The 26,370-nt window shown below is 35.5% G+C and overlaps 1 protein-coding gene across 1 annotated transcript in view; it reads right to left on the reverse strand.

Annotated features, from left to right (window-relative positions):
- Positions 1-26,370, reverse strand: part of SKAP2 (src kinase associated phosphoprotein 2) — a 196,482-nt gene that overhangs the window by 159,727 nt on the left and 10,385 nt on the right. Inside the window, exons 3-4 of the mRNA XM_003807911.5 lie at positions 26,052-26,077; positions 15,956-16,063 (exon numbers count right to left, since the gene is read on the reverse strand). Coding sequence (XP_003807959.2) covers positions 15,956-16,063; positions 26,052-26,077 — 134 coding nt within the window. The remainder of the gene's footprint in view (positions 1-15,955; positions 16,064-26,051; positions 26,078-26,370) is intronic.

A 26,370-nucleotide genomic window follows, 5' to 3' on the forward strand; every position in this document is an offset into this window, starting at 1 on the left:
CACAGCACCCCTTAGATCCCACCGCTATAACTATGTATTGACAAAGCCTGGCCCCGGAGAACCCAGAAAGTCAACAAAATGATCTATTAGACTATGTGTTCTCTGAAATAACTTAAGGAAAACTGATATGAAAGAAGAGTCATGTGATTATAGGTTTGTATTTGCAATGCAACAAACATTTCATTTACATTTCAAATCTGTGTATTATGTTGCTAGAAATGATAGTGATATATAAACAAAATAAGAATTCTTTTTAACGAACGATGTTAAAGGCTACAGAATTCAAGAGTTCACTGAGCTTAAAAGGTATAGCAAGGCCGGGCGCGGTGGCTCACACCTGTAATCCCAGCACTTTGGGAGGCCAAGGCAGGCAGATCACCAGGTCAGGAGATCAAGACCATCCTGGCTAACACGGTGAAACCCCGTCTCTACTAAAAATACAAAAAATTAGCCGGGCGTGGTGGTGGGCGTCTGTAGTCCCAGCTACTCAGGAGGCTGAGGCAGGAGAATGGCGTGAACCTGGGAGGCAGAGCTTGCAGTGAGCCAAGATTGAGCCACTGCACTCTAGCCTGGGTGACAGAGTGAGACTCTGTCTCAAAAAAAAAAAAAAAAAATAGGATCTTCAGTTAGGCAGACATCTTAAACATGTCACAAAAGAACAAGTGATGGCCGGGAGCGGTGGCTCACACCTGTAATCCCAGCACTTTAGGAGGCCGGGGTGGGCAGATCACCTGAGATCAGGAGTTCAAGACCAGTCTGGCCAACATGATGAAACCACGTCTCTACTAAAAATACAAAAATTAGCCAGGTGTGGTGGTGTGCGCTTGTAGTCCCAGCTACTTGGGAGGCTGAGGCACGAGAATCACTGGAACCCAGTGGGGACAGAGGTTGCGGTGAGCTGAGATCGCGCCATTGCACTCCAGCCTGGGCGACAGAGCGAGACTCTGTCTCAAAAAAATAAATAAATAAAGTACAAGTAATAAAAGAAAACACAGATAAATTAAACTTCGTCAAAATGTAAAACTTTTGTGCTTCAAGGATACCATCAAGAAAGTGAAATGAAAACCTGTAGATACTGAGAAAATATTTACCAATCATATATCTGATAAGCAACTAGTATCCAGAATACATAAATAACTCAGAACTTAACAATAAATAGGCCAGGTGCAGTGGCTCATGCCTGTGCTCAACACTTTGGGAGGCTCAACACTTTGGGAAGCCAAGGTGAAAGGATCGCTTGAGCCCAGGAGTTCAAGACTAGCCTGGGCAACAAAAGTGAAACCCTGTCTCTACAAAAAAATTAAATTAATTTATAATTAGTTGGGTGTAGTCGTATGCGCCTGTAATCTCAGCTACTTGAGAGGCTGAGTTGAGAGGATTCGTTGAGCCCAGGAGGTAGAGGCTACAGAGGGCCCTGATCATACCACACTGCACTACAGCTTGGGTGACAAAGCAAGACTCTGGCTCAAAACAAACAAACAAAAAACAATAAAAAGCCAACCCAAATGAAAAATAAGAAAAGAATTTGAAGTGGGCATTCTCTAAAAACATACAAATGGCCAATAAGCACATAAAAAGGTGATTAACATTATTAGTCATTACAGAAGTGCAAATCAAAACTACAGTAAGATATCACTTCACATTCACTAGGATGGCCGAAATAAAAAAGACAGTAAGTGTTGAAGAGAATTGTGGACAAATCAGAACCCCCACATATCGCTGGCTGGAACATAAAATGGTGCAGTCATTTGGAAAAAGTTTGGCAATTCCTCAAAAAATGAAACCAAAATATACCATATGATCCAGTAATTTCATTCCTAGGTATATACTCAAGAAAAATGAAAAAATATATTAACACAAAAAGTTTTACACAAATGTGCATTATTCATAATAGTCAAAAAGAGTAAACAACACAAATGTCCATCAATTGAGGATGGATGAACAAAAGGTGGCACATCCACACAGGAAGCATTACCGGGCCATAAAAGGGAATAAAGAACTGGTAATATGCTGGATGAACCTTGAAAACATTATGCTAAGTAAGAAAAGCCAGACATACAAAGTTCTGATATATGATTCCATTTATATGAAATATCCACATTATGTAAATCTGTAGAAACAGAAATTAGATTCATAGTTGCCTAGGCCTTTGAGAGAGATGGAGGAGAAGGGTTAGGAGAAAATTGAGAGTGACTACTCATGGCATGGAGTTTCTTTTTCGTGGAGATGAAAATGTTCTAAAATTGACTGGGATTATACTTACATAATTCTGTGACCATATTAAAAACCACCTGAATTGTATACTTTAAATTAGTATATTCTATGGTTAAATATATCTCAATAAAGTGAGTAAAAAAAAATACTTTAAGAATCCTAGACCCTACCCCTAAACTGTTGGTAAACTATGTAAAATCAAAATAATCTCTTTTAACTCAATGAATGCATGTCTTCTCAAGCCATAATTTTAGAAGGTTTAATTTTAAAATTGCTTAAGTCTTACCCTCAATTCTGTAAATCAATGTGCTATTCATATATAACGAGCTCAAGAAAATAATTTACCTGAGCTAATTCTTATACCTTCCTTGCAGAGATATTTTCTTCAATAGTATTTATGTTATTTTTAAATCTATAGCATACTTAATTTTTCCTCAAGTGTGAAGCAAGGACCCTGATATCAACTCTGAGTTTTGAAAAAGAAATACTTTGATAAGCACATGTGAAAGCTGGAGAATGGTACCTTCTCTGTGTTTAATTTTTGTAAAAATAATATACAGTTTTGCCCTAATCCTCTCTGGGCTTATTTATTAACAGGGCATTTATTTGCTACTAATGACTTTGCAGCCCTGCATTTTAGTTATGTGTACTACTTTTTCTGTTTGGATTTGTTATTGTCTTTAGCATTATACCATTCAGTTCTTGAATGAGAATTATGAGGTTTTGATTGGCAGCCTTGTTTCCTAATAATTTGGGACCATTTTTTCCCCACTTATTTTCATATATAGCTTCATAAGTGATCTTCTAATGCAGTCCAAACTCATTCAAATGTTCTTAAAAGTTTGTAAATTTTTAGTCACTAGCTATCAAGCTCATGTATCAAACACAGTGACTCCTTCCCAAGGCTCATGATGCCTATGTATAAAATTTTTCCAGGTATAAAATTTCTTTTTTCTTACATGCTCATTACTCAACAGAAAGAAGTCAAGGCACAAAGAAGTACAAGGGTTCAAGAAAAAGGCATGATATATTTGCTATAGCAAATTTAACCACTAACAGTTTTCAACACAGAATACCCTGTTGAAAAAATGATTGTGTATATGGAATCCCTAAAACTTCCAACTGCAAATCCTACAAAATTCAACTTAGCCAGTAAAACATATGAGCTATATAGTATAGAAGTAGACAACACTCACAAACAGTTGTGTCAAACACAAAAAGGAAAATTTATTTAAGATAATCCCTAAAATTGACTGGATAACAATACTAACTCACATTTAATATGCCTTTACTATGGGTCAGGAAGTATTCTAAACTTTTTATATACCTTATCCTACTCAATCCTAAGAATAACCATAGGTTATAGATACTATTATTATCCTTAATTTGACAGATGAGAAGACTCTGAAAAGTTAAGAAATTTGCTGGAGGTCACAGAGACAGGTAATGAAGTATTTGAACCCAGGCAGTATGTTCTTAACTACTATGTTTCATTTTTAGAGTGACTAAGGTATGTCCTATCCCATACCTTAGTCACTCTAAAATAAATACCTGAAGCCAGAGCCAAAACTTTTCACATGCCACCCTTGTCAATCCTCATCTCCCATTCTCCAGCCTTTCTCAGTCATGTTAGTCTTTCCACAGTTCATCAAACTATGGTCATTTCCAGCTCCGTTTCCCCTTGTCCCTCATTCCCTTAACTTATGTAGAAAGTATTCTTCCTTCCATTCTCTACTAATTAAATTTCTATCCACCCTTACTAAATTCTAGTTCAAACTCCAACTTCTTCCATAAAACATCTAACCACTGACACCAGTTGGCAATAGCTTCTTCCGTCTTTAACCTCTTAGAGTATTTATGGTCAATGCCACACATTTCTGTAACTGAATAAAGTTGGTAAGGTTTCCAACTATTAGATATGCATACCTTTTACCCAAAACAACACTGTAGTCCTTTTACAGGAAGGAACAGTTCCTTTCTATTGCTTATAGCATCTTGGTTCTTCTAGAAATCTAGTATTCACTCTAAGTGACTATATCTAAGGCTTGACTGACATACTTATTTGGACTACCTTTGACTGGTAGCCAGGGAGCTACTTCTTCCAATGATTCTAATAGACTAGTTATGAAAAAGTTTTAGGATACAGCAGCCTCTTGGTGTCATTAAAAAGGAAGCATAGACTAAGCATCAACCTTTCCTCCTAAAGTTTCCTTGAAATTCCTTTTGTTTGTTTTTAAAGAATAAAGCCTTGAGCCAGGCATGCTGGTGCATGCCTGGAGTCTCAGCTGAGGCAGGAGGATCACTTGAGCCTAGGAGTTCAACCAGCCTGAGCAACACAGCAAGACCCCATCTCTAAAAAAGAAAGAAAGAAGAAAGCTTTAATAACACTGGTAATCAAGAAAAGGTAAAGAAAGTGGACCAAAATTTTTGAGTAATTCCTTGCAACTGGAAAGCAGATGAGACTGGAGTAATGAAGACACAGCAGAGGACACCTAAGCCCAGGAGGATACCAAGGAGAATAAGTGCTAGTTTTCACAAAGAGAAGACTCAGAGATGCTACAAGCAAAGATACAGGATGATGAAGAACTCATTAAAGAACTGTAATCAAAGCAGCTAGAACCCTTGGGTCCATCCTCAAAAGCAGCTGGCAGTAAAGGCTTGTGTATTTGGGCTAAATCCCAAACTCCACTCTCTCATTCTCTAAGCAAGTGAACTAGCTCCCAAAGAAGCCTTCTCCATGAGCATTGCAACCAAGAGAGAAGCTGAGCAGTGTGTCAGATAACTCTAGACTCCCTACCACCCCAGCACCAAAAAAGTATGCAGAGGGTCAAAAATCTGTAACTAGGAATTAAAAGACACAAACTGTGAGGCGGGCGGATCACAAGGTCAGGGGATCGAGACCATCCTGGCTAACACGGTGAAACCCATCTCTACTAAAAACACAAAAAAAAATTAGCCAGGAGTGGTGGCAGGCACCTGTAGTCCCAGCTACTCAGGAGGCTGAGGCAGGAGAATGGAGTGAACCCAGGAGGCAGAGCTTGCAGTGAGCTGAGATCACGCCACTGCACTCCAGCCTGGGTGACAAAGAGCAAGACTCCGTCTCAAAAAAAAAAAAAGACACAGACTGGCAGATTAGATTGGATAGAGTCAACACCCATAGGTGTGCTGTATTCAGGAGACCCATCTCACATGCAAAGACATACAAAGGGTCAAAATAAAGGGATGGAGGAATATTTACCAAGCAAATGGAAAGCAATAAAAAGCAGGGGTTGCAATCCTAGTCTCTGATAAAACAGACATTAAACCAACAAAGATCAAAAGAGACAAAGAAGGGCATTACATAATGGTAAAGACATCAATGCAACAAGAAGAGCTAACTATCCTAAATATACATGCACCCAATACAGGAGCACCCAGATTCATAAAGCATGTTCTTAGAGACCCACAAAGAGACTTAGACTCCCACACAATGATACCGGTCAATATTAGATCAATGAGACAGAAAATTAACAAGGATATTCAGGACTTGAGCTCAGCACTGGACCAAGCAGACCTAATAGACATCTACAGAACTCTCCACCCCAAATCAACAGAATATACATTCTTCTCAGCACCACATTGCACTTATTCTAAAATTGACCACATAATTGGAAGTAAAACACTCCTCAGTAAACGCAAAAGAACAGAAATCATAACAAACAGTCTCTCAGACCACAGTGCAAGCAAATTAGAACTCAGGATTAAGAAACTCACTCAACACCGCACAACTACATGGAAACTGAACAACCTGCTCCTGAATCACTACTGGGTAAATAACAAAATTAAGGCAGAAATAAATAAGTTCTTTGAAACCAATGAGAACAAAGACACAATGTACCAGAATCTCTGGGACACAGCTAAAGCAGTGTTTAGAGGAAATTTATAGCACTAAATCACCATAAGAGAAAGCAGAAAAGATCTAAAATTGACAACCTAACATCACATTTAAAAGAACTAGAGAAGCAAGAGCAAACAAATTCAAAAGCTAGCAGAAGACAAGAAATAACTAAGATCAGAGCAGAACTGAAGGAGATAGAGACACAAAAAAAAACATTCAAAAAATCAATGAATTCAGGAGCTGGTGTTTTGAAAAGATCAAGAAAATAGATGGACCACTAAACAGACTAATAAAGAAGAAAAGAGAGAAGAATCAAATAGACTCAATAAAAAATGATGAAGGGGATATCACAACTGATCCCACAGAAATACAAACTACCATCAGAAAATACTATAAACACCTCTATGCAAATAAACTAGAAAATCTAAAAGAAATGGATGAATTCCTGGACGCATACACCCTCCCAAGGCTAAACCAGGAAGAAGTCAAATCTCTGAATAGACCCATAACAAGTTCTGAAATTGAGGCAGTAATTAACAGCCTACCAACCAAAAAAGGCCCAGGACCAGACGGATTCACAGCCGAATTCTACCAGAGGTACAAAGAGGATCTGGTACCATTCCTTCTGAAACTATTCCAAACAACAGAAAAAGAGGGACTCCTCCCTAACACATTTTATGAGGCCAGCATCATCCTGATACCAAAACCTGGCAGAGACACAATAAAAAAAGAAAATTTCAGGCCAATATCCCTGATGAACATTGATGTAAAAATCCTCAATGAAATACTGGCAAACAAAATCCAGCAGCACATCAAAAAGCTTATCCACCACAATCAAGTTGGCTTCGTCTCTGGGATGCAAGGCTGGTTTGACATATGCAAATCAATAAACATAATCCATCACATAAACAGAACTAATGACAAAAACCACAAGATTATCTCAAAAGATGCAGAAAAGGCCTTCGATAAAATTCAGCAGCCCTTCATGCGAAAAACTCTCAATAAAGTAGGTATTGATGGAATGTATCTCAAAATAATAAGAGCCTATTTTTGACAAACCCACAGCCAATATCATACTGAATGGGCAAAAGCTGGAAGCATTCCCTTTGAAAACTGGCACAAGACAAGGATGCCCTCTCTCACCACTCCTACTCAACATAGTATTGGAAGTTCTGGTCAGGGCAATCAGGCAAGAGAAAGAAATAAGGGTATTCAAACAGGAAGAGAGGGAGACAAATTGTCTGTTTGCAGATGACATGATTGTATATTTAGAAAACCCCCTCATCTCTGCCCAAAATCTCCTTAAGCTGATAAGCAACCTCAGCAAAGACTCAGGATACAAAATCAATGTGCAAAAATCACAAGCATTCCTATACACCGATAATAGACAAACAGCCAAATCATGAGTGAACTCCCATTCACAACTGCAACAAGAATAATAAAATACCTAGGAATACAACTTACAGAAGATGTGAAGGACCTCTTCAAGGAGAACTACAAACCACTGCTCAAGGAAATAAGAGAGAACACATACAAATGGAAAAATATTCCATGCTTATGGATAGGAAGAATCAATATCATGAAAAATGCCCATACTACCCAAAGTAATTTATAGATTCAATGCTATCCCCATCAAGCTACCACTGACTTTCTTCACAGAATTAGAAAAAACTACTTTAAATTTCATACGGAACCAAAAAAGAGCCCGTATAGCCAAGACAATCCTAAACAAAAAAGAACAAAGCTGGAGGCATCACCCTATCTGACTTCAAACTATATTACAAGGTTACAGTAACCAAAACAGCATGGCACTGGTACCAAAACAGATACATAGACCAACGGAACAGAAAAGAGGCCACAGAAATAATGCCACACATCTACAACCATGTGATCTTTGACAAACCTGACAAAAACAAGCAATGGGGAAATGATTCCCTATTTAATAAATGCTGTTGGGAAAACTGGCCAGCCATATGCAGAAAACTGAAACTGGACCCCTTCCTTACATCTTATACAAAAATTAACTCGAGTTGGATTAAAGCCTTAAATGCAAGACATAAAACCATAAAAACCCTAAAAGAAAACCTAGGCTATACCATTCAGTACATAGGCATGGGCAAAGACTTCATGACTAAAACACCAAAAGCAATGGCAACAAAAGCCAGAATTGACACATGCAACCTAATTAAACTAAAGAGCTTCTGCACAGCAAAAGAAACTATCATCAGAGTGAACAGGCAACCTACAGAATGGGAGAAAAATTTTGCAATCTATCCATCTGACAAAGGGCTAATATGCAGAATCTACAAAGAACTTAAATTACAAGAAAAAAACAAACAACCCCATCAAAAAGTGGGCGAAGGATATGAACAGACACTTCTCAAAAGAAGACATTTATGCGGCCAAAAACATAAGAAGAAAAGCTCATCATCACTGGACATGAGAGAAATGAAAATCAAACCACCATGAGATACCATCTTACACCAGTTAGAACAGTGATCATTAAAAAGTCAGGAAACAACAGATGCTGGAGAGGATGTGGAGAAATAGGAATGCTTTTACACTGTTGGTGGGAGTGTAAATTAGTTCAACCATTGTGGAAGACAGTGTGACGATTCCTCAAGGATCTAGAACCAGAAATACCATTTGACCCAGCAATCCCAATACTGGGTGTATACCCAAAGGATTATAAATCATTCTACTATAAAGATACATGAACACGTATGTTTATCACAGCACTGTTCACAATAGCAAAGACTTGGAGCCAACCCAAATGCATCAATGATAGACTGGATAAAGAAAATGTGGCACATATACACCATGGAATACTATGCAGCCATAAAAAAGGATGAGTTCGTGTCCTTTGCAGGGTCACAGATGAAGCTGGAAACCATCATTCTCAGCAAACTAACACAAGAACAGAAAACCAAACATTGCATGTTCTCACTCATAAGTGGGAGTTGAACAATGAGAACACATGGACGCAGGGAGGGGAACATCACACACCATGGCCTGTCAGGGGGTTGGGGGCTAGGGGAGGGATAGCATTAGGAGAAATACCTAATGTAGATGATGGGTTGATGGGTGCAGCAAACCACCATGGCACATGTATACCTATGTAACAAACCTGCACGCTCTGCACATGTACCCCAGAACTTAAAGTATAATAATAAGAGAAAAAAAGAGGTTTAATTGGCTTATGGTTCTGAAGGCTGTACAGGAAGCATGGCACTGGACATCTGCTTGGCTTCTGAGAAAGCCTCAGGAAGCTTACAATCATGGTGGAAGGCAAAGCGGGAGCAGGCACAACACACGGTAAAAGAACAAGAGACAGAGAGTGGGGTTGGGAGGTGCCACATACTTTTAAATGACCAGATTTCACAAGAACTCACTGTCACGAAGACAGCACGAGGCCATGAGGGATCTGCCCCATGATCCAAACACCCCCCAACAGGCCCCACCTCCAGCACTGGGAATTACAATTCAACATGTGATTTGGGCGGAGATAAATATCCAAACTATATTACGTGGAGACAGAGACTTAGCGTTTCTAACAAGCTCCCAGATGATGCTGATACTGTTGGTCTACTGACCATACTTTGAGTAGGAAAGGGCTAGAAAATCACTTCCTTTTCAGTACAATATCCACCTCTCTAACCCAGAGTCTTATCAACACTCCCTTAATCAAAAGCAGCAGAGCAGTATGCTAGCTGGGGAAGAGGGAAAAAGTAACTCTTTTAAGAGCAGAGCATGATCCTTACAGTTGACAGACATGAATTCAAATTCCAGTTCTGCCACTATGTAGCTATACGCCATTGGGCATATCACTTAACCTCTCTATTTTAGGTTTCCTCATTTGTCAAATAGTGATAGTACTCTACTTCATAGAGATACTGTCATGATTAAAAATAAGTAATGTAGCAAAGCATTTAGCTTGCTACCTCCACTAGATGGTCTCTACGCCTTAATTTAACCTACATTTAACTTCCAGGACAATATCCCTCAAATCTGCATCCCTCACTTCAGTATACTCCTTCAGGGATCTCTTAATGACTACCAAATCAAAGGTAAATTCCTTAATTTGGCATTCAGCTCCTACTATAAATCATGCACCTACCTCCAAGACCCCCTCCACTCCTTCCTATTCAATACCACCTCTGGTCGTCACCCATATCTTCCCCACGCAGATCACCTCACCTCACTGCCACCATTCAATTTACTAATTCTGAAATGTGGGGACACAAGCATTTAGTGCTCTAGGGAACGTCTAAGCAATTACCCGGTTCTAACTCTTCATTTCACATACCAGAAAATAAAAATCCAAAAAGGCCTAAGCAACTTGTCCTTGACAAAAAAGTTATCATCAATTATAATGAAAACCTGGTTTCTGAGCTTGAACTCCAAAAGTTCTTTTCAGTTTGTTTTCCCATTCTCTGCAACAAACCTCAAGACCCACATAAAACTCACTTAAATAAAAGGCCCTCCCTCCACAATCTCTTAGAATTTAGGCATAAAGTTTATGCTGTGGTTTTTTTGACAGGATGCTAAAACATATGGCTGATTCAGCCAATACATCAGGAAGTAAAATCAATGAAACCAACTACTTGCCTTGGTATAGACTAAATCAATTGAATATTGTAGCACGTAGTATTTATTATTTTTGGAATCTGGTTTAATATAACCTAGATTGCTAGTTACCTTATTCTAGGTGATTATCTTCTCCTGCCATCTAGATTACGTTTTTCTTAAAAATAGGAACTTTATCTTATTCACCCCCAATTGCCCTGTCCAAGTATCTTGTTCTCCTCTTCATGTACTGTGTAAATAACTGCTAATTTGCTGAATTAAAGATGCATTATTTTTCATAATGTTGAGTTTTACTTAACCTTTGCAGTCTTTCGTATCTAGTCCACTTTGTTATAGTATCATCCGTCCACTCTGTTTTATTCTGATGAATTTTCCTGATCAATAGCATAAAAACTTAGAAAGATAATTCTCAATGGCTATGTGTTTTATTTACTAATATATACCTTTGTATCACAAAAGTATTTTACATCTGTGTACTTTATATCCCCAATTGCACAATATATACCTTGAGGATTAAAAATATGTCCTCTACTTTCTGTCATTTCCTCAACTATAATCCCTTCTCTTCCACCAAAATACTTGAAACTGTGCTATACACATAGCACAATGACTAAAATAATCATTGTTATTAAACTGCTAAAACATACATAAGCTAACAATTTGGCATATTAAGACAACCCAAAAATTTTAAAAACAAAAGTGAAATGTTGATACATGTTATATATGCAAAAATATGTGCAAATTGCAAATTAATTGAATTTTTTAGAACAAAATACAAAAGTTAATTTCAGGTGTCAAAAATATGATAGTGGGTTAAAAACACCCTAAATGCTAAGTTATTGAAAATTTTTTTTCTAGTTTTAAACATTGTTTCATAGTTATCCTAAATGCTAAGTTATTGAAAAAAACCTTTTTTTCCAGTTTTAAACATTGTTTCATACTCTACTGATATGAGAGAAAAGTAAAACATCTATTTCGTGGCTTTTGTAAGAACTGATTAGTGCTACACCTAATTTTACACAAAAAAAGTCTTCCTCAAAAATTTGGTACACTAAATTTATGTTGTGCACATGGACAGGTTTATATCTAAGCCTGTTTTAGACACTTTCTAAGAGCTAATTATTTATAGGCATCCTGGAGACAATCTTTCTAAAGAAATCTGTTGGAAAAAATGATTTACATGCTTTATTAATCCAAATTTTTGTACATTGGATTCTTGTAAAGGAAAGTATACCAAAAAATTTTTTTAATATTATAAATTATGGTAATAGTTCAGCCTTTTTCTTAATCCCTGAGATTTAAAAAATAGTTCCATTCCTAAAAAAAAATTTCTTCACACAAACCTATGTCTCGCAATGCCCACAGCCTTTCAGTAGCCTAGGTTATTCAGAAATTTTTAGTTAGAAAGACACCAGGACAATAAATGACTGTTTTATATTTTCAGCTTCATTTTAGCCTTCCTGTATTCACACCCTAGAGGTTTCAGATTTTTATCCACAAAGTCATTATGGTCTAGGACTGAATCAGATTTGTAACATACATCTACTGGGATCCTTCGACCTATCGTCGAGGGGCAGAGCCAATATATGTCTTCTAGCTCACTGAATCCTTTCACCTTACCTTAGGGACTTTCCATAGTGCTATATAGTTAGAAGCTTTCTTTCACAAATGACAAAAATGAATGAAAAATGATTTCAGAATAGAAAAATGGAAACCCAAGTAATTATATGGTGTCTAAAGTCTACTCTATATCTACCCACCTTAGTGTCTAAACGTTTTAAAGTGTACAGAAAGGGATATTCTTTAAGGTTGTAAATCTCATTATCTCTAACTTTATCTGATTACTGACATGCACCATTTATACTGAAACTCCAATATATCCAGCCACATGATAGCATAAAACTTCTAACAGTGATCTACAATAGTCTAGAAACTATTATGATTTTTTTGTTTTCCAGAAAAAAATCAAGCATAAAGCTAATAAAATGAAACTTCTAATAAGTATACTTTCTTCTAAATAGAATATCAAAATGAAACTCTCACAGCAGTCATGCAATCATTTATAAATAAAATACAGACTCTTATTCTTTTTCCTAAAAAGGTAGTTGGCATGTCATTCTCTCTTTTTTTGCTATTGGTCTCAAAATGTAGTTCTTCTCAAAAAATATAAAACATAAGAAGCATTTCCAAAGAGGGAAAAGAAAAATTTACAAAGTACAATATTTTTAAGCTACGAGCTATACAAAAATCTGTCACCATCTATGTTACAATTCTAGTAATCAATAAGGTACTTTTTTCCAATGTACAACTCAAAAATCAATTATATCAACTCTTTTGTATAGAGAAGCAGCACACCTTTCAGGCAACTAGTATTAATGAGTAGACATGACTATAGAATCTCCATCTGTTTCTCTGACAAAGCTGTGGCTACTCTAGTCTCTCATTGAAATTCCATTAATCTGGTGTACCAAGGTCCAATGCGAAAATCAAAACTGCATCTAACCCTTTATCAGCTCACAATAACCTACAAGTGAACTCTGCCTGTTAGCATGCAGCAAGTTATGATTTTGCTATCAATCAGGCAGTTGGCCAATAAAAAAAAAAAGGCAGGCTGAAAACAACGTACCTGGCAGGGTTTGGAAACTTTCTTTTTGTTGTTTTCATCCCCATTCAATTTCTATACGGTGCCTGGACCTTGTAAGATTATGCATTATTCTCCTTGGCTGTGATTTAATTGCTACCAGCAATCAAGTCGAAGCATCACTGAAGTGTGCTTGAATTTCATTAGAAGATAAAACTTATGCTACTTTCCTACAGTACCTAATAAACCATAAAGAAACCAAAACACATATGGCTTGGGGGAATAACTGGAAAATTAGGTGGCCATTTGGGAACTGAGTGAACTTTTGAACCAGAGGAACAGAGAAAAAGAAATATTAAAGCAAAAGACAGACTTAGAATGCACATAGAGATGTGCAGGTTTGACCTTTTCAGTACCTTGAAAATTACATTAGCATTATGAAAAATACATATCATGTTTAGAGTTTATAACCCATTGAAGTTTAGATACTTTGTTAGTGCCTTCCATAAGGTAAAAGTCAAAAGGACAAAACAACAATCTGATTTGACAAAAGGCCTTTTGGTGACCTGTGCTAATTCGGTTATGCTTATTGTTAAATGCATTATCTTTTTTATAATTAATATATTATTGGACTGAGGTCACATAATGAAGCAAATTTATTCATCAAAGGAAAGAGAACACACACAAAATCTAAGTTGAAGAGAGAAAAACTGATACATTGAGATGATATTTTAGAGTGAATATTAAATGTCCAAGTGGTAGTTTAAAAATTAATTTTAATAATGATATTCTTAGAATAAAATGTGAAAGTATCAAAAACAGTATTATTTATATATCAAAAATGAGTAATACTACAGGTAAAAGTTTTAATCTGCTCAAGAATTGCTTAAACACTAATGAATAGGCACTATTAACAAAAAAACTTGATGTTACATATAAATGTTATTAAATAATATTTAAAATCAATAAAATAACCTTTTAACAACAATCTTTTAGTGTATTTCCTGAATATTTGGTTATAAAAATATATGATAAATTATTTACTATTAAAAAGAAAACAATAATGTAAATGCACTATAATTTAATAATAATTTACTTTTTCTAACAAGCTACTAGAGGATTTCTGGCTCTCATATATATTTAATTGTTGTATTTGTTTTTAGGTTGCAAATTTTTCAAGAATACACATAGCACTCCCCTGTATATCAAAATGTTTATGCTATTTTAAGAAACTATGTCTATATAGTCTATGAATATATTCTCCGTATGTCTCTCTTAGTATAAATATTCTGTCTGTGTGTGTGTATACACACATACATTCATATATACCAACATTTTACAGAGAAATAAAGCAATTGTAATGTGTCTGAAAAATAGTACCACTTAAATAATAATTCATTGTTTTTCCTGAAAATATTATTCCTTTGATTATAAAACATTTTCTAGTAGAAATGCTTTTGAAGATGAGGTTGGAAAGGGTAATGCTCTGTTTTGGTGAAGAGAAAAGAAATGTTTATCTCTTTAAAAGATAGAAAGTGAATATAACAGTAAAAAAAAACCCTCCCTTTAAAAATAGAAATTAAATGTTTGCCGAAGCATAAAATTCAACATAAAATAGATATGACTATTATTGCTACACTTTGTACAAAGTTCTGGATATAAAAAAAGATTGTTTTGTACTGAATCACTGGTTAGAATGTTTATCACTTATGCATGTACTTGACTTATCCCCGTTCTGCAATAGACATAATTTTATACCTCATAAAAGCAATTTATGTTTCCAAAGGGAATAATCTGGATAACATAAAATGTGGAGTGCTCTGTTGCAGGAAGCATATTTTCATTCAGCAATTGTATTTAGAGATGGAACTGCACAGTTTGATCATCACATAGTGGCAGAAGGTATTATTCATGTCTATGTCTATGTGAAACTTTGAGTGCTACAAATTAATATGCATGACTAATTTATTGATACACATTCTTAATTTATAACTATATATTACCCTTATAAGGTTTCTATAATGCAGATGTACTCAATGGCTATAACAGAGAAAGTACATACTACACTAAAAACAAGTTTCATAACTTTGGCAACATTCAATAGCTTTTAGAAATTACTAAGAGATAAATTTATCACTAATTCAGTTAATACAAACACTGCAATATTACTGCATAATACGGTCCACTTTTAAGTGACAATATAAAAATGAAAATGCGCATTAAAAGAAGCACTTGATAAAAACCTGTCTCAGTGTGAAGAGGCAATGTCGGAAAATTAACTTAATATTTTATTAACTCATTTTGTATAAAGTTTTCAGAAAAAAATAGATCAAAAATCTTTTTTATTATTTATAAAATAAATAATACAGTAAGCCTTCAAGTAGCACAATAAAATTAAGCAAGAATCTGATAATATTAAATTAACTAACAAACTGTTACTAAGAATATTCATATGATGATACAGGCACTCTCTCAAAAATTTTAGTGAAGAAAATTTCCAAGAAAAAGAACCAACTACATACTTAGGAAAACCTCACCAGAACCACTAGAGAGAGCTCTTCTGTTCCTTAAAAGGTTTTGGTAAAGGTAAGTTAACCGAAGCCTCTATGTTCATCTGCTTTCTCATAAAACTACCACCCATATATATAGCATTGTTTTGTGTGAGTATCACAGTTACGTGGGAAAATGTCACATACCATCAGAGGGGGCTTCATCATCTTTATCATATCGTTCTGAGGCTAATGAAATAGTGTCTGGAGGCCCAGCAAAAGGGTCATCATATTCTTCCCCATCTTCTGCACCACCTGTTAAAAAAAAAAAAATCAGAGAACTGCCTTTTATACTTTAGCCATTTAAAGTAATGTTACTTAATGTTAATGTTACTTTGTTAGAAGAGGTAAATTCTACTAGTAAATTGAGTCATTGTCATGGAAAAACAAAGAAAACTTTTAAAACTAGGTAAAAACAGGTCTTATTTTATTTTATAGCCATTGTAACTTAGATATAGTAAGAATTTTTGAAGGTCATTATACAATTGCTTATTTATGACACAAAAGGATATAGTCCAAAATTATGATGAGCTCTACAAAGAAGAATCCAAAAAGTAGAAGCAGGGTAAAACAGAGTGTATATCCAAACGAACAAAACCAAAATAACAGTAACAACAACAACAACAACAAAACCCAGGAAGCACAACAGAAAACATAATACAAGTAATTCCATTTACCTATTCAATAATTTGAAAAATTATGATGAGAAACTAATAATTTGAAGCTGTACGAATATTTTGTATAAAATCATTTTATACATTTTTATACATTTTATACATTTTTAGAGAGGATTAAAAATAATCTGTTGCATTTTCCAGAGCACAAATCTTTTATAGAAAAAACTGCTTTAAAATTTTCATAATCTTTTTAAATTCAAGTAAGGGTAATTTACAAACTAGACACTTTCAGTTTCATTCAATGGTATGTTATTACTTTCTAATGTTCTGGCCAGTTTCCAACTTGATTTTCAAATCCTAGGTTCGTTGGTCGATTTTTTGATTGACTTTTCTATTTTAGGCTAATTAATCTCCACAAGATCTTGTGGTTTCAATTTTTTCCATATAATCATTTAAAATAATTTTTAAAAAAAAAACACAAATATTTGCTAGCCCAGTTACACATAAGCATTCACTTGTCACCCGGATTTCACAACAAAGAAAAATGTATGCTTAATTCTACATTAAGTATTTGACTGTTGAATTCAAGTTACCTGACAGAAAAACAGCCACCTCAGGGATTACCCTTAAAGCACAAGGAAAATCCCCATAGGAACCGCAGAGTGCCTATAGTATTACTTTTGAACCACAGTTCCTGGCAGATTCAGATTAATGCTACTTGTCTCTCCAAAAGGGTATCTTTGTCCTCTGACACCCATTTGATGGGTGTCACCCTATTTGTTACCACATTTTTAGTAGAGAAAATAGCCTCTCTCAAGACAACACTGTCCAAATAATTTTTTTAAAATACATATTCCTATTTCCTTATAATTTTGCCACTTTGTGAGCAACTGTCATCAGAGACATCTCTCATTAAGATGATAAGGGCAGAACATAGAGATGGCTATATTGTCATCCTTAGGGATTCTACTACTAGGTACAGTAAATATGGTGATGTTACTCCCACAGTTAAAATTCTAAGGAACACATAAATACTACTCATTCTTTGGAACTTAATTTCTCTTTCTTTTGAGATGTTCAAAGTCCTTTTCAGAACACTCAATGATCCCTTACAATATTTCTCTTACGAAAAGAAGAGTGCTAGGCTGGTGGCAGTGCTCACGCCTGTAATCTCAGCTACTCAGCATGCTTGAGGCCAGAAGATCGCTTGTGGCCAGGAATTAAGACACCAGGCTGGGCAACATAGCAAGACCACATCTCTAAATAAAAATAAAAACAATTAGCCGGGTGTGGTGGCCTGCACCTATAGTCACATCTGTGGGAGGCTGAGGTAAGAGGACCGCTTGAGCCCAGGAGTTTGAGGCTGCAGTGAGCTATAACTGCACCACTGCATTCCAGCCTGGGCAACAGACCAAGACCCCATCTCTAAAAAAAAATTTTTTTAACAAAAGAAGAGTGCTCTGATTTCAAATATAAGGTAGGAAGGAACTTCATAAAGTGCTAGTAAACATGTTTTGATCATGTTACGACAGTTCATGGAATATGTACCAGTAGGGATCAAGAAATTCTCAGTTACTCTTAGTTGTTAGAGTATCTTTACATTCTTAATGAAATTAAGAATTTTTGTGGTATGAATTTTCTAAGAATATTTCATATCTCACACAAAAAAAATCTTGCTGCAAAAAAAAGTATTAGGATACTTCAAAAACATTACTAGAACTTAGCATGTGGCATATTTTGCTATTATAACTATTTAAAACGAACAGTGAAACCAAATAATATATAGCAAAGATTTTGAAAAAAATTCAGATATTCAGGCTTAAATTATATTAAATTCTATGTGGAAGTAAACAGAAAAAATTAAAACTTAGTTTTTAAAATTAGAGGTAGTTTATTATCCTTTGATAACATCCATTATTATGTGTGCATATATACGTGTGTATATATGCATTTATATACACATACACACAAATGCAAACACGATTCTATATTCAACGAATATGTATAAATATATACATACATATCAACAGTTCATTACTAAAGCTATAAACTCAAAGTAAAGAGTATTTATTCTACACAAACTGATCACTAACAGGTGAAAGACCTGAGAGTCTTTCATGGTTTGGTTTTTATGAAAGTCATGGTTTTGACTTTTATAGAAAGTCATGGTTTCGGTTTTTATTTAAAAAAATAGGCCGGGTGCGGTGGCTCACGCCTGTAATCCCAGCACTGTGGGAGGCCAAGGCAGGTGGATCACCTGAGCTCAGGAGTTTGAGACCAGCCTGGCCAACATGGCAAAACCCCGTCTCCACTAAATATACAAAAGTTACCCGGGCATGATGGCAGGCACCTGTAATCCCAGCTACTCGGGAGGCTGAGGCAGAGAGAACTGCTTGAACCCGGGAGGCGGTGAGCCAAGATCATGCCACTGCAGTGGGCCAAGATTATGCCACTGCACTCCAGCCTGGGCAACAGAGACTCCGTCTCAAAAAATCAAAATAAAAATAAAACACTTTTGGGTTATATATTAAAATGAAATTGTCTTCAACTTACCCATTCTAAGAATTGCAGCTCACTGCAAGTATTTTTTTTTTTAAATCAGTGTGATGTTTACATTTACCTAAGACAAAATGAATTAAGTACTGCTACTGGCTTCACTTCTTCCTTATTTTTTTCTCCCCATAATCCTTTGAATTAACTCAGAGAGCAAAGAATCTATATGCTATATATACAGGGATAGCCCCTTTTTAACCTGCATTAAGTGGAAAGGACACATCATTTTTCAAGATGGTCTTCTTCATCTTACCATTGTTCCAGTGATGGTCCATCCCTTTTCCTCCCCCCTAATTTTTTTTTCGACCCAATAAAGAGTAAAAGCTGCTGTCTTATAAGGAGTTTTAACTGAACGCAGGGGTTACTGTTGAGTAGAGCAAAGCATTTTTCCTCCCCAGGGGCTGAGTATTTGTAGTTATACCTGCAAAGACTTCTATAAATTAAAAAAAAAAAAGTTCAACTTGCATTTATGTAATACAAAACTGAACTCCAAATCAACAATAGGCATCAGGTAAACATATCCAATATAATTTACAGACATAAGTGAAAGCATTACAGCTAATCACACATCTAAAGAAAAGCACGCTCAAATGAAATGTCTACAGAATCATTAGTTGGCAGCCATTCTATTACAATCACACAAAATGTCAGTAGTGCTGTGAGCCTGTGCCACTGACAATAGCATAAATTTTGCATCTCATTTCTGTGGTCATAAAATTAATGATCAGTTTAAAAATACTTCTTTGTAAAAGTTATTGCACAAAGAAAAGACATGAATGTATCCCTGTTATGTACTCACAAGGATAATGATGGGGTTGTTGCTCATTAATACTGTTTCTTGTTTCCCTAGAAAAGCATTTGATTTATCCCACAACTTTCAAAAGTTTAATTAACGATACAAAGTTAACAGAATAAAAGACAATGATCCAAGACTTACCTTCCTATAATTTCAGTAGTAACAAACATTGCAACAAACTCAAGGTTTAATCATACTACAGCAGCATATTTTTCTGAAAAACATTTTTAAATTTATACTAGCTGGGATCAAATTACTATTAGCCATTCTTTCTGATGTGGTTCATTATCAATTAACATTTTCCCAAATGCCTACAGATGTAGCCCAACAACAACTGAACAGTCATAATCTCTACAACCACTGAAGCTGATTTACCCAATTTGTTGCTTGTTTTTTCAAAACGGTCCTATTTTAAACACAATCAGGTAAACAGGAAATGAAGTAATATACAGGTTGAACATCCCTAAATCAACAGAACTCCAAAATGTTCCAAAATCCAAAACTTTTTGAGTGTCAATATGACGACACAAATGGAAAATTCCATGCCTAACATCTTTGTTTTCTGATGGTTCAATGTACGCAAACTTTACTTCATGCACAAAATTACAAGGTGTATATGAAACATAAATGAATTTAGTGTCACACTTAGGTTCCGTCCCCAAGATAGCTCATTATATATACGCAAATGTCCCAAAATCCAAAATCTGAAACACTTCTGGTCCCAAGAACTTTGGATAAGGGATACTACTAAACCTGTACCTAAAATCTGAGTGATAACCATTCCTTCTTACTGGAAGACAAACGGGGAAAAATTACTCTAATGAAAATAAATTAATTTCTAATTCTCTACATAGTTCACTTGTCTAATTTTTCAAGTAATAATATATAGCTAAATATACATAATTAAGCATTTAACTTGTCATTTCTTCAGGAAAAGTTTCATTCTTAAGGCTTTGAAGAATCTAGGTCACTGAAAAGAAGATTCTCCTCATAATTCTTCTACAATAGGAGGGCATGCAAATACTAAAGACAACTTCTGGCACAAAACTGGGGCAGAGCTTTAAAATAAGAAAAAAACATTTTTCAAGCACTGCCTGTGAAATATACTTCTACTACTACAGGTCCCATCATTTCAAACATGCTTAAGACATTTTTACAAGGCCAATGGTGGGGGTAGGTGGTCGAAGGAAAAAGCTGTGAATTATTTCCTCAGATTTCACTGTGGAGTTATCGTTCAATAGAAAACACACTATGTTAGGAAGGGTAAAAAAAGGAAATTAAACATCATCCAAACTTCAGACTTTTCTGCTATTCTTATTCTGCTATTCTTAGTCCATTAATAAACTTAAGAAACAGCATGAGTGAGAAGGTCAAAGGAAACTGCTTTCTAAGTAAATCTATGCATATTTAACAATATCAATAAAATATTAAGGCAAAATCTATTTTTTTTACAATTAGAGCAAAAAGATTTTAAAGGAGAAAATGAGACTTTTATCTATCTGTAGCACCTGAAGCAGTATATTCCCCTCTTTCAAAACTGTAGACACTAGGCCGGGCACAGTGGCCCACACCTGCCCGGCACTTTGGGAGGCCAAGGTGGGCAGATTACCTGAGTGCAGGAGTTCGAGACCAGCCTGACCAACATGGTGAAACCCCGTCTCTCCCAAAAATACAAAAAATTAGCCAGGCGTGGTGGTGGATGCCTGTAATCCCAGCTACTCGGGAGGCTGAGAAAGGAGAATCGCTTGAACCCAGGAGGTAGAGGTTGTAGTGAGCAGAGACCACGCCACTGCACTCCAGCGTGGGTGCGACAGAGTGAGACTCCATCTCAAAAAAAAAAAAAAGCTGTAGACACTAACATTTTACAAATTTGAAAAAAAAAATCTCATGAAACATTTGACTAATGCTAAAAAATATGCCCTTCTTTTAATAATTGATCATTTTCCCCAAAATTGTTTGAAAACTGAATTTATGAATCAAGATTAACTTAAATCTTCTTGACAAATGAAGTTGAATCTGAGAATATGCATTAATATTTATTAAACACCTACTATGTACTTTCACATTATCTTATTTCAGTACATCATTCAATAAAGAAAGTAATCACACCTAAATCATCTCTGGAGAAAACTGAGACTAATACATGATCAAGACACAACTACAGCCCAAATTTTTTTATCATGTACTTAATATATACAGTATTAGAAAATTTTTATTAGTCAATAACAGTATTTACTAAATAGTAATATATTCTCATTGCAAAAATAATTATTTCAAGTCAACTAAGAGACCTATGACCTTGTTATGTGATAGAGAACAATGCTGAAATAATCACATGGCATAATTCCAGTGCATGAAGCCTAAATTCGGGAGGATACTTTATAGTATGAGGCAATATTGCAAGTAAAAATCTACGGTTAGAAACTAGGTTATTCTGTTGGCCGAGCATGGTGACTCATGCCTGTAAGTCCCAGCACTTTGGGAGGCCAAGGCGGGTGGTCTCTTGAGCCCAGGAGTTCAAGACCAGCCTGGGCAACATGGCGAAAACCCATCTCTACAAAAAAATACAATACACAGGCAGCGTACCTATAGTCCCAGCTACTCAGGAGGCTAAATGGAAAAAGGATCACCTTAGCCTCCCAAAGGAGCTGGGGGAGGCTGAGGCTGCAGTGAGTCATGATCACACCACTCCATTCCAGCCTGGATGACAGAGTGAGATCCTATCTCAAAAAAAAAAGAAAAAAAGAGGAAAAAGAAAAGAAAAAAAGAAACTAGGTTATTCTGTCACGTACAATACTTTGAAGGACATAAGAAGGAACTATCTGTTCCAGATAAAACAAGCAATATTTCAAATGAATAACAAGGACTAGACTAAGCAAGAAGTGTTCTAGCTGATTAGATTCAAATCTTTCGTAAGTACAAGTAAAATTAAGGAATTTAGAAAATCAGCTGATAATTATTCTAAAGCCGCAATTTGTCAGATCTCTTCAATAGGGGAATCAAGACTTGCACATGTAAAGATAAAAGAAGAATTTTAATAAATGAAAAAGAAAGTTTTAAAACAATAGCTTTCTATGGAAATGAATATAAACAACTGAAAAATTAGCTTAATACACAAGCTTCAGTATCTAGAAGGCACTGTAATAAAACGAGTTTATACCAGTGTAAACTATTCTCACCCAAAAAAATGGAAATACCAAAAAAATCTCCTAAGATCTATGCAGCCTAGTGTTTCAACTACCATATCAACTCAATTAATTTTAAATTTTAGGAATTGACAGCCAGGCAGGGTGGCTCATGCCTGTGATCCATCACTTTGGGAGGCTGAGGCAGCTGATCTCTTTAGCCCAGGAACTCGAGACCAGTCTGTGACACGTGGCGAAACCCCGTTTTTACCAAAAAAAAAAAAAAAAAAAAAAATTAGCTGGGCATGGAGGCAAGCACCTATAGTTCCATCTACTATATAGTTCCATCTACTCCAGAGGCTGAGGTGGAAGGATCATTTGTGCATGGAAGGCGGAGGTTGCACTGAGCCAAGATGGTGCCGCTACACTCCAGCCTGAGACGCAGAGTGAGAGACCCTGTCTTCTCAGCAAACTATTGCAAGGACAAAAAACCAAACATCGCATGTTCTCACTCATAGGTGGGAATTGAACAATGAGAACACTTGGATACAGGAAGGCGGACATCACACACCGGGGCCTGTTTAGGGGTGGTGGGGGCGGGGAGGGATAGCATTAGGAGATATACCTAATGCAAATGACGAGTTAATGGGTGCAGCACACCAACATGGCACATGTATACATATGTAACAAACCTGCATGTTGTGCACATGTACCCTAGAACTTAAAGTATAATAATTAAAAAAAAAAAAGAAATACCTCAAACTGTAAAATCTGTATTGTTAAATCTCAGGATGGGAGATTATCTAGAGTAGAAGGGAAGGATTTGTGAGGGAAGTAAGGAAGGATGATACACATCTGTGTGCCTTAGAGAAATTAATAACCGACTTATTAGATATGAATAAATCTGAATTAACTCTTTTTATTTAAGAACTCTCTACCTGGTCCTTTTTTCCCCCCCAATAGTGACATCAAAATGATACTTAACTGTCATTTAAAATACATATATGCATATATGTAAATAAAATAAGGGTGTAAAGGTAGAAAGGAGGAAAAAGGTTATGTTCACAATGTGACCCTACATTGACTAGAGAGAGAGAGAGACAAAAGGGAAGAGAAAGGACGGGAAAGCAGCCAAAAGGACTTCTGCCCAGACCTTCTTGGATAAAGATAATCCAAAACCTCAAAGGGAAAATGTAAGGTGGAGAAAAGGCAACACCACCAAAACGTACTTAGAATTGAATTTACTCAATGTAGAGACCTGAAAATAAATTCCTATTTTTAAAAAAGATGTACTATATATTGAATAATTACTTTGCAACTATTAGGTCTGTACCCTTTACTATGCCTAACAAAGTACAGGAATAGTCTTTTTAGAACAAAGCTGAATATACTTTGAGTACACAATGGCATAAAAGTACTCAGCTCATATTTCTCCAAGGTATACATCTAATTCATCTACAGGCTTACTTCTGAACAGGCACTCTTTGTGATTAGTTAACTCAATACAGCAGTATTGAACTACAAATGACTTATTCAGAGGAAAATGATTATGAGCAATCTCTAAATTCTATGCTATTTGAACTCCATTTTATGCTCATTTTTCAATTTCTATCAAATACCATATAAATTTCCATTCTCTTTAGAGACAAAGAATGTATCTCAGTAATGTAATTTTAATATCCACACACCTGAACGAATTCTAAAACAAAATACCAAAGGGAAAGCTTCCCAACTATTACTGATCCATATGCAATTACACAATTACTTTATATCATGCTTTTTTAGCTTAAAAATTTTAAATGTACAAATAATTAAGCCACAAAGCACAATGCAAGTTCAATAATCACTGGAAATAATATGCCTTTTAAGAGAGGCAGAATCTGATATCTAATATTCTTCCATAAAGTATACTACATAATAAAAGTTATCGTAATTAAAATGCATAAATTCATTTATACATTCGTCTAAACAAAATGTAGCATAATTAAACCCATAGTTTAGGATTTCTTGTAGAGCACAAAAAAAAGTGGGTACTTACAGGGAATAGTTTCCTGCTCATTTCTTTATTTAAGTGTTAAAAATCTTAATATGAAAAAAAAATCTCTTCTCATTCCCTTCAATCATACCAATCTTGATGATCTAATGGGAAAATAAACTGTGACTTCCTTTTAATTGATTTTAGGTTTGTCTGGTTAAGTTCTTTGTTTACTGAAACTGTTACCACCTTCTCACTTACCAGTTGGCACAAATATGATTTACTCTGTGATCTGCTAGCTTCAGTTAGAAGATGCCATACTGTGTGTCTTCCTCAAACCCAGAACCTAGCTCCATGGAGGTTAACTAACCTCATATTGTAACCCTCACACCAGCATCCACAAGCTGTACATCATAACCTATGAATAAGTATCATGGAAGTAAGGGCCACACCCAGTTTCCCCTAAAGAATTGAATATATGAAGTAGTAGGAAGTTCCTATACCTTTCCTGATCTGGTTTTCAGTCTGCTAAGCAGCTGTCTCTCAAATCTAGAGGGAGACAATCAGGTTATCAGCATTCTCACATATTTAAAAAAAAAATGAAACTGAATTCCCTTCTTTAAAAAATGTCTATGGCCCCTATGTATTCATATCAAAATAACCACAAGGAAAATAAAAACTTTCACTTGAAAAAGATTTTATTGTTTGTTCTCAAACAAAACTTTACACTGTTTTCAAAACATCCTTCAAAAACATTACCTGTGAGCACTCAGCCACAGGCCCTTCTCCCACCACCACTATAAAATAATCTCTGCAGTGTTAAATGGCAGTGGGTTAGTATCTCACCTCTGCTTCACCAAGTTATTCCACGTGTAATTGCACGTTTTTACCTTTCCCAACAAATTTCTGCCACAATGTACTCTAAGAAACACAAAACCTAAGAATGTTAAATGCCTAAGATTTCCGCATCAGAAGACTGCAGAGTAAATTCTGGATATACTTTTTAATTTTCTTCTCAGCAGGGGGAGCTAGCACTCTCATCTTGAAGGTCTAAGTACACATTACGGAAATCTAAATTTTAATTCCAACTATCAAATTTCAGTATGTGTTAGATTATCCTATTGAAAATTTCCACAGAGGAAAAAAATTTTCAAGTTTGCCAAACATGAAAACTTACCTTTGTCTTGAAATTCCTGAAGATAGCTACAAAATAAAGAACATATTTTTAAATGAGGTTGAAAAATCAAAACAAGGTCTAATCAGTAACAATAATTAAAATCCAAAATCTATATTAAAAATACACACCTAGATACACATTAGAAAAAAACTAATTCCTGTCCTGAAATGACAATTCCAAAATGCTTAAAAATTTTAAATAAAATAATTTTTAAAGATCTAAGTACAGTAGTAAAATGAGGATATATCTTTAATACTTATGACATGTAAATATATTACATTTATTCATTTAAAGTAGTAACAATTAAAAGAATTCTCTT

The sequence above is a fragment of the Pan paniscus genome, chromosome 6, assembly GCF_029289425.2.
Source record: "Pan paniscus chromosome 6, NHGRI_mPanPan1-v2.0_pri, whole genome shotgun sequence".
In the NCBI taxonomy this organism is placed as follows: domain Eukaryota; kingdom Metazoa; phylum Chordata; class Mammalia; order Primates; family Hominidae; genus Pan; species Pan paniscus.